Source organism: Cetorhinus maximus, chromosome 5 (assembly GCF_964194155.1).
Source record: "Cetorhinus maximus chromosome 5, sCetMax3.hap1.1, whole genome shotgun sequence".
In the NCBI taxonomy this organism is placed as follows: Eukaryota; Metazoa; Chordata; class Chondrichthyes; order Lamniformes; family Cetorhinidae; genus Cetorhinus; species Cetorhinus maximus.
The window spans coordinates 79,618,784-79,632,592 of NC_135883.1; the positions used below are offsets into that span (position 1 = coordinate 79,618,784).

The window sequence follows — 13,809 nt, forward strand, 5'->3', positions numbered from 1 at the left end:
TAAATATTTCTGAATGCTTTTCCCATTACTGGCTTGGTCCCCAGGGGTGTTGGGACATAGAGCATGTTTCAAGAGTTCATTAACAATGGCTAGCAGATCAATCTGTTGATTCAGTAGTCTTGATGTACCACACTTCGATACATGCAGACAAATTGTGTGGTATTTGCTCCTTTCCCAATTAATGTGCACACTTTTGAGCAATAAAGTCTCAATTTTTACATTCTACTTTCATGAGTGCATTGCTTTGATAGTAAAGCTGATTTGTTTCATTTATTTTTCATAAAATGTTCTAGACTTGATTCAAGCATTGGAAGTGTTTTGTAGCTCCATAATTCATTGTACGCTGTTGAGTTCTTCCAGTTTTGTATCATGCGGTTAAATATTTCTCTTATCTCTGGCTCTCAACAGTGTTACCAGAAATTGTTCAGAAACATAGCAAGTAGTAATAGCCTAAATAAAATGAATTTCTTCTTGGTATTCAGGGACTGTGCTCCAGACACACTAATTGTACATTAAGACCTAGTGATTATGTGCCAAAATTGTTGTAAATGATGCTTTGTTCCCCCTTAAACTGCACATAGCTTTGTGAAACTGGTTGATATCCAATTACTGTTGTTGAAAACAATAGCACAAACTTTCTAATGCTTATTTCTAACGTGGTAATTTTTACCAAATTGGTTCTTCTCAAAATGGAAATTATCATTTAAGCTTTCAAAGGCTTGTATTCTACCCAACTACTAGGCACAAGTTGTAAGTTCAGTAAAAGGTAATAATGCTCAGAAATGAGTTGTGCAGTGTGTATTTCTCTTCAGTATTATATTGTTTGCTCTTCCCTCTTGCTTTTCTGTCAAACTAAAAGTGAGCTTTTGATTAATGCAAATCCTGCTTCCTATGCCCCTTTTCAATTGTTTCAATACTGATGTGTAGGGGCATATTAAGCTATTTTTTCAGAATCCTCCATCAGGTGAAATGCTGACTTTATTCTCAAGATTTTTTAAAAAACATTGAAGAGGGTGGCTGGTGAGAGGGCCCTGGGATCTGCCAAGCTATACTACGAGATTCCATGTTTATAACCACTGAGGAGATTTTATACCATTTGATTTTGGACCTAAGATGTTGACCCTTTGAAGAGTGTTTTATTCCTCCCTCCAGGAATGAATTGTTATTTGTGTGCTGGGTAGACTAATGTTGTCTAGACTTCCATAAAACCAGTAATGGGCCTGCTGTGTTTTTCTCATATGCCAATGATTCGGCACCATCCCTCATTCATCACATTTGATAAGTGAGGTCATGGGAAAATATAGAAAAAATCTGACTAAAGTTTAATGTCTTCATAGTAATTCCTGAACTCCACTTAATTCCGTTCTCTGATGGAAGTTATTCAGTCTCCTGCATTCAAGTGTGAAATTAAGCGGGCCAGTTTACATGAAAATTAGAACCATATATGACAACTGAATTCAACATGGGATGCAGCAATTTAATCTATTTCCTTTCTTGTTGACCCAACTTATTGATGAGAGGGAGAGTTCCAGCTAAAACTTCAAACTATTTTTTTTTTTTGTCGATCCATTCATCTGGCGATTATTGACTGAATGAGGTCCAGTCACTAGTCAAACTTGTCCAAAATGTTCGTTAAAATGCCTGCTAAATATATAAAGTCTGTTTCTCTGTATATCTAATTAAAATGCTTGTGTTCTCCCCTACTTTTAATGGAATCTGATTGATCTTTACCGCCTAATAGATTAATCAGATCACAAAAAAGCAGCAGACAGGCAATCACAGATAGGTAAGATCAGACATAAGAAGCTTCATGTTTGAATGAAGCAGAGAGGGGAAGTCCCTGTTGGGAGTAAGAGTCGAAGATTTTTATATTTGGCACACTGACCTCTTATGACCACAATGTCTATCAGTCAGCAAGAGGACCATATTGGCAGCTACATCAGGACACTGGTTGGGTGTATAGGTTTCAAGGTTGTGTAGGTATTATGGACCTAGACTGAGGGTTCAGCTTGAACAGAAACTGTGTGCGAAGCACTGAGGCTTAGGACTGAGCAACGTAGACAGGATATAACGTGACCCACAGTGGTTACAGGACCAGGGGATGGATGGTAGATAGTAAAATGTTCAAATATAGAGAAAATACAAGTGAAATAGGAATTATAGTATTAGATGCATGACACACTATTTCTGTGGTGGTTTGGGGAAGGGAAGAGATCATGTCGAACAGGACAAAACCCCAACTAAGGTGCCAAATTACAGTCAACCTCAGGATGTCAATATGCTTGTCCTGGGTGAGGTTGAGGATAGAGAGCTAGATTTTCTCAAAAAAGTAGACATTTTAAAGAATGATGCAGATGGACTGGACAACTGCGGACTTGTTTGAGTGATGTAGTTGGCATAGGAGAACATAACAGTGGGATCAAAGAAGGTGTGGGGGAAGAGAGGGTTATGAGGACATTGGAGAAAGTGACCTTAGAGAAGTAGATGGAGATATTACCTTAGAACGGTGTCAGGATGGTCAAGTAGGGAGTAAGGTGAGTTTAGATTGGAGCTCGATTAAAGGCATGGTGCTTGACATCATGGAATTATGAGAGATGTAAGAAGAGGAATTGACAAAGATGTCAATGGGGAAAAGAATTTTGATCTTAAACAGCAGCCAGTATGTCCATTAATGTGATACGACAATAAGTTATTTTATTAACAGTATAGATATATGAGGATACTATATTTAAAAGTTGTCATCTAAATGTGTCCAACAAAATAACTTTGATCTTCAATGTGTAGAATATTGTTTTATTATTTGTAATGAATCATAGTGCATTAGTCTAAATTTCTGAAAATTGTCCCATAAGCTTCAGGAGAAAGCCATTAATGTGAAGTAAGTGAAATCTGTTGGATAGTGAGGGTTAAAAAAAGCTTTGGTTAATTTAATTGCAAGCTCAATTTAATTTAGTTAGTTGAGTTCTGTTGCCCTAAAATAAACTATTGTTGCTTCACTAAGTAAAATTGAGACTATTCTTTTTCATCCTGACATGTGTTGCTAATTGAAATTTGAGGACCGTTGTTTGAAGATCAAATGGTGGATGAGGTGCTATATTTTTCATGAAAATAAGAGTTGCTTACTTTGAGGTTATCTACAAATTGGAGGATGTTGGAAGTGAGATTTATAAGCACCAGCATTGATGGGAATTAGATGTGGAATAATGATAGATATTGTGTCAGTGATGTTTGGCATACAAAGAGGATATTGAAGCACTGAGTTCTCAAGAAAGAAAGAAAGACAGACACCGGGAAACCTCTGTAGCACTTGCCTGATTCACTAATCTAGCACTTTCGAGCTCCTTGAATAAATTAAAGTAATTATCTAATATCCCCACTTGAATCTCCTCCATCTAAAACTGGCCAAGTGATTTTCATGATTTGAACAATATTTCTACTGAGAATTCAACTGAATTTGAATTAAATAGGGCAGAGTATCCTTCTTTTGACATAATAAGTGTTTACCTTTTCAGATTTCTTTTAAATTGGGTGTCACAGAATCCTGCATGATTTTATTTAAGAATTTTAATAAATTTTTTTAAATAACTTTTAAATATTGAACTTTTCACATTTGAATATTTCCTAACTAAGCTAATTTTAACTTTATATAATTTTATAATTTTAATTTTATTGTGTGGTCAAGTGAATATGTCCAATATTATAGATTTTTTTTTTAAAAAAGCAGGAAGTAGTCACCGATTGAATAAACACATTGCCTATCATGGAAGGATAGAATTTATTTTATAGTTTCAATGAAAGAAACCTTTCATTAATTCCAATAGTCCATCACAAGGAGGGACATGTTTGCCTGAGCTCTTAAGTGATTAAATTAATTGAAAATTTTTGAACTTGCATCTGATTGCGGAACAAAATTTATGGTTTAAAATAAACTGATCTATTCACTAAAATAAAAGTAAAATTCTGAGGATACTAAAAATCTGAAATAAAACAAATGCTGGAAATATTCAGCAGATCTGTGGCAGCATCTGTTGGAGAAACAGACTGAACTTTTCCAATTGAATATGACACTTCTTCAGAACTGCACTCTCTTGATTTTTAAGAAATTGTCCCATGATTTGAGATGGTGGGGTTGGCAAGTCTAAATTAGCATTGTGTTAAAAAAAGCATAATGTCAGCATTGATATAAAACTTCAGAACTTTTCACATAAGTGAGGTTGAAGGCTGTACAGTGGTTTTTAATTTATGTATAGTTTTGTGTAAAGTTTGAACAAGGACATGTTATTTAATGTCATGGAAAGAAAAAAATATAGTTCCATTTGTTTCCTTAGCCTGTCCACAACACAAACCTGTAGCTTGAGTCCAAAGAAGAGTAAGAAGGTAGAAAATTAGAACATATTGTGAAAATAAATAAGCTGTTTGTCTTCCTCAGATTTCTCACAGAAGTGCTAAAGCCTTTGGTGAAGACTGAATTCCAGTTGTTGTACATATATCATCTCGTTGGCCCTTTCCTGCAACGGTTCCAGCAAGAAAGGACCCGATGTATGCTTGAGGTCAGTCCTTTGTTTACGAAAATTTAATTTCAGTATGAATTTTAAATGTTAACTTGCAGTTTGTGGTAACCAACCGCTGAGCATAATTATAGAAAATGAGTTTGTTATTTCTCAGTTGGAACTCTTACTGAATTAAATGTCATCAAGTGTTAGAATTGAAAATGAGACATGCCAGTATGAGATGGTGGTAATGTCACTGGACTAGTAATCCAGAGTTCTAATTGGAAGAAACACTGAGGGTGGCAAGGGCACAGAATGCACTCTGTGTGGAGGACTTGGTAGCACCACTATTGACCGAGCTGGCATAGTCCTGAAGGAGGACATATCAGTCAGACTGGGCCTGTGGCAGTTAATGAGGGAACCAAAAAAAGGAGAAAACCTGCTAGACCTTTGTCCTTACCAATCTACCTGTCATAGATGCATTTGTCAGTGCTCATTGATACTCAGTTTGGGTTCTACCAGGGTCACTGGGCTCCTGACCTTAATCCAAACATGGACAAGAGAGCTGAATTCAAGAGGGGAGTTGAATGTGACTGCCCTTGGCATCAAGACAGCATTTGACTCAGTGTGGCATCAAGTGGCTCTGGCAAATTGAAGTTAATGGAAATCGGGGGTGGGGGTGGAAACTCTCCAGCGGTTGGAGTCATACCTAGCACAAAGGAAGATGGTTGTGGTCATTGAGGTCAAACATCTCAATCTCAGGACATCACTGCAGGAGTTCCTCAGGGTAGTGCCCTGGGCCCAATCATCAGCTGCCTCATCAATGACCTTCCTTCCATCATAAGGTCAGAAGTGGGGATATTCGCGGATGATTGCACAATGTTCAGCACCATTCATGACTCAGATATTGAAGCAGTCCATGTCCACATGCAGCAACACCTGGTTAATATTCAGGCTTAGGCTGCTAAATGGCAAGTAATATTTGTGCCACACAAGTGCCAAGCAATGACCATCTCCAACAAGAGAGAATCTAACCACCTTCCCTTGACATTCAATGGCATTACGATTGCTGAATCCCCACTGTCAATATCCTGGGGTTACCATTGACCAGAAACCGAACTGAAGCAGCCATATAAATACTGTGGCTACAAGAGCAGGTCAGAGGCTGGGAATTCGGATATGAGTATCTCACCATCTGACTCCCCAAAGGCTGTCCACCATCTACAAGACAAAAGTCAGGAGTGTGATGGAACACTCGCTACTTGCAAGAAGGTCGACACCATCCAGGACAAAGCAGTTCACTTGATCGGCACCCCATCCATCAACTTAAACAGTCACTCCCTTTGCCATTGACCCACAGTGACATCAGTATATATACAAGATGCATTGCAGCAACTCATGGAGGCTCTTTTAACAGCACTTTCTAAACCCGTGACTTCTACCACCTAGAGGAAGGGTAGCATACACATGAAACACCACCACCTGAAAGTTCCCCTTCCAAGCCACACAATATCCTGACCTGGAACTGTATTGCTGTTCCTTCACCGCTCTTGGGTCTTAATATTCGGGGAGGCGATGGAGTAGTGGTATTGTCACTGTACTAGTAATGCAGAGACCCAGGGCAATGCTCTGGGGACCTGGGTTTGAATCCTGCCATGGCAGATTGTGGCATTTGAATTCAGTAAAAATCTGGAATTAAAGGCCTAATGATGAACATGAAACCATTGTCAATTGTTGTAAAAACCTATCTGGTTCACTAATGAAGGAAATCTGCTGTCCTTACCTGATCTGGCCTACATGTGACTCCAGACCCACAGCAATGTGGTTGACTCTTAAATGCCCTCTGAACAAGATGGGCAATAAATGCTGGCTGGGCCAGCAGCGCCCACATCCCATGAATGAATTTTTTTAAAAATCCTGGGACTCCCTAATAGCACTGTGGGAGTACCTGCACGAAATGGGCTGCAGCAGTTCAAGAAGGTGGCTTACCACCACCTTCTCAATGGCAATTACAATTGGGCAACAAATGCTGACCTTGCCAGCGACACCCCCATCACATGAAAGAATAAAGTAGAATGATTTCTTCACATGACCATTATCCCTTCAAGTCCTCAGGTCTTCTATACGCCACATTTCCCGCGCCCGCTAGGCGAGCGGGGATTCGGCGCTGGGCTGTTCCCTTTTCACTCGCAGTTACTAGGGGAATCCTTGTTAGTTTCTTTTCCTCCGCTTAGTAATATGCTTAAATTCAGCTGGGACATTTATTTATCATGTTTGAATCCATTTTAGCAGAACCTTGAATCCCATTAACTGTCAAATGTCTCATTTCTTAATATTTGCTTGTGTTGATTGGCAAAGGTAAAGAGGTGCAGATTGTCATCGTCACTGGGAATGGGATTCAGATGGCTAAGCTCTCTTTGGTTAGTGTCTGTCTGTTCCAGGTCTCTGGTTCTGGGCATTGTTGACCACATTGCCACTTGACGCCTTCTACCCTGTGAACTATCCTGTCTGAAATCTCCCCACTCCTGTCTCTCTCGCCTCCTAATGTCTACATTTAAATGATTTTCAATTGTTGCCTCAATGTTTTTCAGAAATCTCTGCAATTGTATTTGATTCAGGTGCAGCTGGCCTTTCCTGTACCAATGTTTTGTGTTCTGAAGATTGTTCCAAGTTATTTATGAGGACAGTATTGATCCTGCACTCTGTTGCCAGCCATTTTTGAGTTTGGAGGCAACCCTTGCGTGTGTGACTTTAAAGGCTCCTGTATTTTCTTTCCCTATATCATCAACCCCAACATTTTAGTCCTCTCCTCCTTGTCATTTCAGGGTCTCTTCTAACCTTTAATTGTTTTATTGCTCTAGATGCAGGTACTCAATTTATCATCCAATCGGTGTTGTCTTGAGCAAAGAATTCCTTGAGACTACAATCTCTCCGTGACATGCAAACTTCAGTTCAATCTATCATTTCTTTTTATAGCTGGCGTCTCTTCCTCTTGTTTCTTTCTGCACTGGTAGCCAGTCTGCTATCTGTTCACCAACGTCATCGCTTGGGTTTAAAAAAATGCCCGAGAGTCTACCTTTACTATTTTTCCTAACCTTAATTCATCCACTAACACAAAAGCAAAATGCTGCAGATGCTGGAAATCTGAAATAAAAACAAAAAATGCTGGTAATATTCAGCAAATCATGCAGTATCAGTGGAGAGAAAAAGAGTTACCATTTCAGGTCATTGACCTTTCATTAGAACTCCAAACCCAGTTCTGATGAAAGGTCATTGACCTGAAACATTGGCCCAATCTTCCAAGGAACGTCAATCACTGTTAGATTGCCACTCCACTCCTGCTTTTCTGCGTCGTGCTGGAGCTCTACATTTCTGGCCAGGCCACCTGACCCTGGCTTCTTCCGAAATGTGGAATGTACCTTTAATCCAGCTGCTTCCTCCATAGCGTTGGATCATTCGAGGAAGACAAGCCACGCCTCCTTTTTACGGCACTAGCTACCATATTCTGGTATGAATTCAGCACCACACTGAAAAGCTTAGACATTTAAACAGCTTTTTGTGTGTTAATGTATAGGTGTCTGAGTGAATGAGAGAATATGTAGGTTGGTAAAGTGGTTGAGTGGGTAAGGAAAGGGAGTAGGGTGGTGGTGGGGAGCCACATGATGAGGTCGGGTCAGGGATAACGGTTGGGTCAGGTCCAGGAGTCGAGGGGGAGTCAGGTGGGTGGGGGTCAGAGTAAGTGGTTGTGGGTCAGTTGTATGGTTATCCAGGAGTTAGACTAGGATTTCCCTGACTAACATTTCCTGGGTAACTGTTCAAGTAAGTAAGTTGGAACTGTCCAAAGTCTCCGATGCTTAACTCAGATTTGGAGACTCTGTTGACGGACTCCTGAGGGCAGGGTAATTGCCCATCGGAAGTTCAAACTTCCCGGGCAATTCCCACAGAGTCAGTGCGTTGGGACTTCCGAGAAGTCCCAACAAGTATCTTGGGGGGTACATCAGCCTCTGATGGTTCGGAGACTGGAAGATGTGGGCCATTAACTGTTTCTTTACCCACGGATGCTTTCTGACCTTTTGAGTATTTCTAGCAAATTCTCTTTTTATTTCTTAATTTATCTACTGTCTCCATTTCCTTACCTTCATGTCAACTCTGCCCCTAAGCGTGCTGAACTCAGCTTTGATCACTAATCTGATTGCTTGTCCGTTTCCCAAATTGTGATGACTCACTCCCTGATTAAATCCCAATAGTAACTTCATAGGTGCCCTTTCTTATACTTCTCCCAATTCCCTCCTTCAGGTTTGACAGGGTAGTGCACTCCATTTGTGAAACTCCTTCAACCTTTAGTTCACTTTGAATTTCAGTGATCCACTTTGAATTCTAATTATCACTGGTACTTCCCTTCTTGATTTAACTTTTGTTTATTATTTCCTTTAAATATTGATTCGTCTAAGTTTGTTTTTATCCCATGCTACATACAATTTAAACCTCTGGACGAACAATCTTTTAAAGTTCTGCCTTCCCAGTTTAACATGGTTGTGCTAAATTTCTGCTTTGTTGTCGGATTACTGAGATTCTCCAAGTGCAACTGTCACATAGCCCCCCATTTACCATTTTATTGTCTATTTCATATGTTCTTCCACATAAAGAGTCAAGACCAAAGGGACTTTCCAAGTCAAGCAGAGTCAAAGGACAGGGAAGTTTTTTCATTCATTCATGGGAAGTGGGCATTGCTGGCTGGGTCAGCATTTATTGCCCATCCCTAATTACAGTTGAGAAGATGGTGGTGAGCTGCCTTCTCGAGCCGCTGCAATCCATGTGTTGTAGGAACACCCACAGTGCTGTTAGGGAGTTCCAGGATTTTGACCCAGTGACAGTGAAGGACTGGCGACATAGCTCCAAGTCAGGATCGTTTGTGACTTGGAGAGGAAGTAACTGAACCAAAACTGAGGAGGAGGTTGAAGAGGAAGAGATGGGGGGGATGAAGTCTATGATTGCCTGTGAAGGAAGGGAAGGAGACAAAGGAGAGAGAGAAAATTGGCTGAAGACCAGAAGGAAGAGGGGTGCAGAAAGTGAAAGTGAGAGAACATAGCATGAGGGCGAGAGGAACGGAGTGGAAGGGAAGAGGCAAGAATTGAGAGGAATAGCGGAAATGGGAAGAGGAGAAAAATAGGGAAGAGATGAAAAGAGGTGGCGATGGACAGGGCGGGGAGTGGGTGGAACAGTAGAGAGGAGAAAAGTTGGGCTAATTTTCCCTTAACGGCTAGGCGCAGAATGGGGCTAAGGAGAAGTTCCACCATAAGATCAATGTTTTTTGCCTCAGCAAAGGGGAATGTAATTGCCATTTTCTGCCTCTGTTGGGGCTGCCCCACCAGTTGGACAGTATTTCTTTCTTATTTTCTGTCTCAGTTTTGCTAATAAAAGTTTGATTATTTTCTGTCTGCATGGAGTTGTAACCATTTTGATTTTCATTGGGGGTTTATGGGCTAATATAATTTGCAGGTTCAGCTGTAATTGCATTTTCAGCTCTCTGAGGTAAAGTTTGTTACTGCTTTCCTTTACCTAGTATGTGGCCATTTGTTTTTAGGGTTCTTAGATGCACAACTATTTGCATTCACCATTTTTACACTAGCTCTTCCTTACTAATTTTAATAGCTTCTGCAGAGACACATCATGCATCCAGCCATGTTTTCCTTTCAGTTCCTCTCCTTAATGAGCTGTTAATTACTATTTTGCTTCTATTAATTTACTTAATCTCTAACATGTTTTCCCTAAAACCATTTTTTCTCATGTGTGGTTGCAAAGGAATGTGGCATTTTTTCCTCTTGGGTATTCACGTTATACTACTTTGCTCAGGCTACTTATTGTGCAATAGTGCTAGAATTTTGAGGCAATCCTGCATGTGTTTTGTTTTTACACATAATAGTTTCCTAGCTTTCAATGACACCTGTAACCCATTAAATGTACTTCAGCTAGCATTGAGTTCTTTGACATTTGAGTTTCCCAATGCTTCTACTGCCCTCATTAGTAATAGACAAGCTGATCAGCTGGAATGTGACTTCTGATTAAAACATGGCCTCGGTTTTCTTTTCAGCTTTTCACTTCTTAATGGCAATTTGATCACATTGAGATTTTTTGGAAATATATTCTGCTGCACCTCTCTTTAAATGTAGTTCCATGTGGTGTCTTGCTACAAACTGCTGTATTTGCCCCCTTGTGAACGTTTTAACCAGTGAAGCCCAAAGAAACATGTTAAGTTAGGTTGAGTGCTTAGTTTTCAATTAATGAAATCTTTTCCCTCATTATAATATACTTGTGATAGCAGCTTGGACTTTGGCATCAAAGTGTTAACCTGTTCACTCTTTACAAATGCGATTAGAACTGTTGAATAGTTCCAATGTTTTTTTTAGTGAGAATTGACTGTTGTATTGAATAATTAAAGTGAATGGTGAGTAACCCCTGGATTTAATGGATAAATTAAATTTAATCAATTTTAATACCTATCTCTTGCAGATTGGCATTGCATTTTATGAGATGTTACAGAATGTAGACCAAAACAGCAAGCACCTGAGCTATATGGACCCTATTTGTGATTTTCTTTATCATGTAAAATACATGTTTACAGGCGACAGTGTGAAGGATCAGGTGAGTAGATTATAAAGACCTTTAAATGGTGATGGTATTTGTGTCTAAAATGGTAATCATAAATTTTATTGGTGAGTCATTGTTTATTTTTCATTACCACAGAAACAAAATTGACTGAATATCGATTTTATAGTTACACAGACACACATTCTAGAATATGATGGTGAAATTTTGATGTTTTTCTTAAATAAAGACAGAAGGAATGATTTTTCTCTTTTAAATTTATTGCAGTTGGCTGAATAGATGCCTGTCATATACATGTTTACAAAAACTTGTTTTTGATAAAGTTCCCGAAATTAATACGACCTAAAAAACAAAACATAACTGTAGATAATTTTTGACATTCAGAAGAAACCAAATGGAATTACTAAGGAGCTGTATTAACAACAGAGAACAGGTAGTTAAATGTAACTTGAGCATTACAGTATAGAAAGAGGCTATTCAGTTCATCGTGCCTCTGCCACACTTCAAAGGATCATAGGAGCAGGAGAAGCTCCCTCTTCCACTGTTCAGTTAGATCATGTCTGATCTGTTCTTAAACTCCTATTTGTGCATATCCATGATAACCTTAATAAAAATCTATTGAGTCAGTCTTGAAAATTTCAATTGATGCTATATTCTCAGCCTTCTGGAAGAGATTTCCAGATTTCCACCACCCTTTGGTGAAGAAATTCTTTCTGATTTCACTCCTAAGTTTAAGATTTTACCCCTTGTTCAGGATTACCCCAGTGTTATTCAGTTAGCCCCATTCACGTCACTTCAATTACTCTTCTAAATGTTGATTTTTAAATACTTCAAGTCATTATCTTTTCATACAGCACTTTTTGTGGTGGTACATTTCATTTCCTGACAACACTGAAGAAAAAAATCCGCTAATCACACCTCCTATTCACTTTCAAAGTAGATATGAGGGTAGGAAACCAAAGGAAACCAGTTGAAAAACTTAAACCTGTTTTTTATGGATATGAGAGAAAACATTGGAATGTTAACATGGAAATAGACACTGCAGGAAAAAGTGTGGAAGGAAAGTGAAATAATTTCAAAGGGGTAATTTTAAGATGCATAATTATTTATCCCTGAGCTAGGTCAGCAATCAAATAAAAGAATAAATAGAATAAAGGAGGAAGACTATTTTTGCTTACTAGCAATGACACATTGGCGAGAAACAAAAATCCCCCAGGTATGGTACGTCAAATCCGGCAGTCCAGAAACTGGCCATGTCTGAAAACTTGACATTTTTTTTAAGTGAGCCATGCAAAAATACCCCATGAAAACAAGTGCATAATTAGAAGTTAAGTATTTAAAATTTCAGCCCCTAAAACATTTGTATTATTCTGCTAGTTTTAGTTAATTAACCACAAATCCACAGTAGAAGGCAGAATTCCAAATTTGCCCTCTGACCAGTAGTAGAATGAGAATAAAATGAACACTTCCATGCTGTATTACACGCCTGTCATTTCCTGCACTGAGTGGTTGGAGCGACCCTTGACCCCACCTGACCCAGCTCAGCCCAATCGAACCTAAGTCACAACATGTTGCCAATCTCCCCATTAGTGCCCAGCTGCAGGTACTGCTGGTGAATGAAAGTACTGTACAATAGTACTCTATTTCTGGCAGGTAAGCAGTATCTATAACCACCCATGGCAACTATATCTTATATGACATTTAGAATGAAAAGAAGCAACATAGAAGAGGGAAATAGTCTGACCCTAGGGCAAAACAAGTCTCATAAGGAAGGGATAAATACATAGGTGCAGACATGTTGCAATATGCGTGAGGCTGAAGCCAACCATCACCTTGCTTCCGAAAACCAGCAAGATCCAAAATCCGGCACAGGTTCGGTCCTGAGATTGCCGGTTATGACACTCTACCTGTACAGTACAACATTTGTAAGTTTTCAGGAAAAGAATAGGATAGGGATATCCAATTAAGATATTCTAAGGAATGTCAAAGAACTGCTGAGGGCTGCAAAGATGGGCCATGAGGAAAGCATTGCCGGAAACATAAAGCAGAACAGTGGAGCATTTTCAGCAGTTCAGAAATAAAAAAGGACCCACTAAAAAATGGCAATAGTGACATGGTATCCAAAGGCATGTTACTGTCCCTGTAGAGACCAATAACTACTTAGAAAAGATGAATTTACCAAAACCAGTGGAAATAACCAAAGGACAAGATTTCACTTTTTAAAGCTTTTACTGTAACAAACAAACTAAAATCAACAAAATTCAAATAATAGGCAAATGGTATATCGATTTTTTTTAAAAAAGATAAATTTCTTTAACTTCATGCCATGCTTCGGGTACACATGTAGTATCAGAGGGCAGTCCAGAAGCTTCCCCCAGCTCTTCTCCCAGCCATACTCAATCACTCCTCAACATGCCAATTCGAATCTTTCTAGTATCTGTCGCCAACCAGTCCACACCCACCAAGTTTTTTGGATATGATTATCACCAGAAAGCCACACCTCAATGAATTCCCGTCTCCCTTGGGTCACAACAATCCTAACAACCCAGAATTCCAGAGAATTCTGTATCCAATTCCTTTTAAACAGTTTAGTTGGCTCTGGTAAAACTTTTTCCCTGATCTTGGTATTCTTGCGATTATCCTGATGAGTAAGACGAAAAGCTTCGACAGAATGTCTTTTTTCAGCATTACTTCCCATACTTCTCCCCATCAT

General features: G+C 39.2%; 1 protein-coding gene across 3 annotated transcripts in view; it reads left to right on the top strand.

Annotated features, from left to right (window-relative positions):
• The window catches only part of med23 (mediator complex subunit 23), a 100,577-nt gene that overhangs the window by 76,675 nt on the left and 10,093 nt on the right, over positions 1–13,809 (top strand). For all 3 annotated transcript variants that reach the window (XM_078542086.1, XM_078542087.1, XM_078542088.1), the window contains 2 exons: positions 4,430–4,550; positions 11,001–11,132. In XM_078542086.1, the coding sequence (XP_078398212.1) occupies positions 4,430–4,550; positions 11,001–11,132 (253 nt within the window). The remainder of the gene's footprint in view (positions 1–4,429; positions 4,551–11,000; positions 11,133–13,809) is intronic.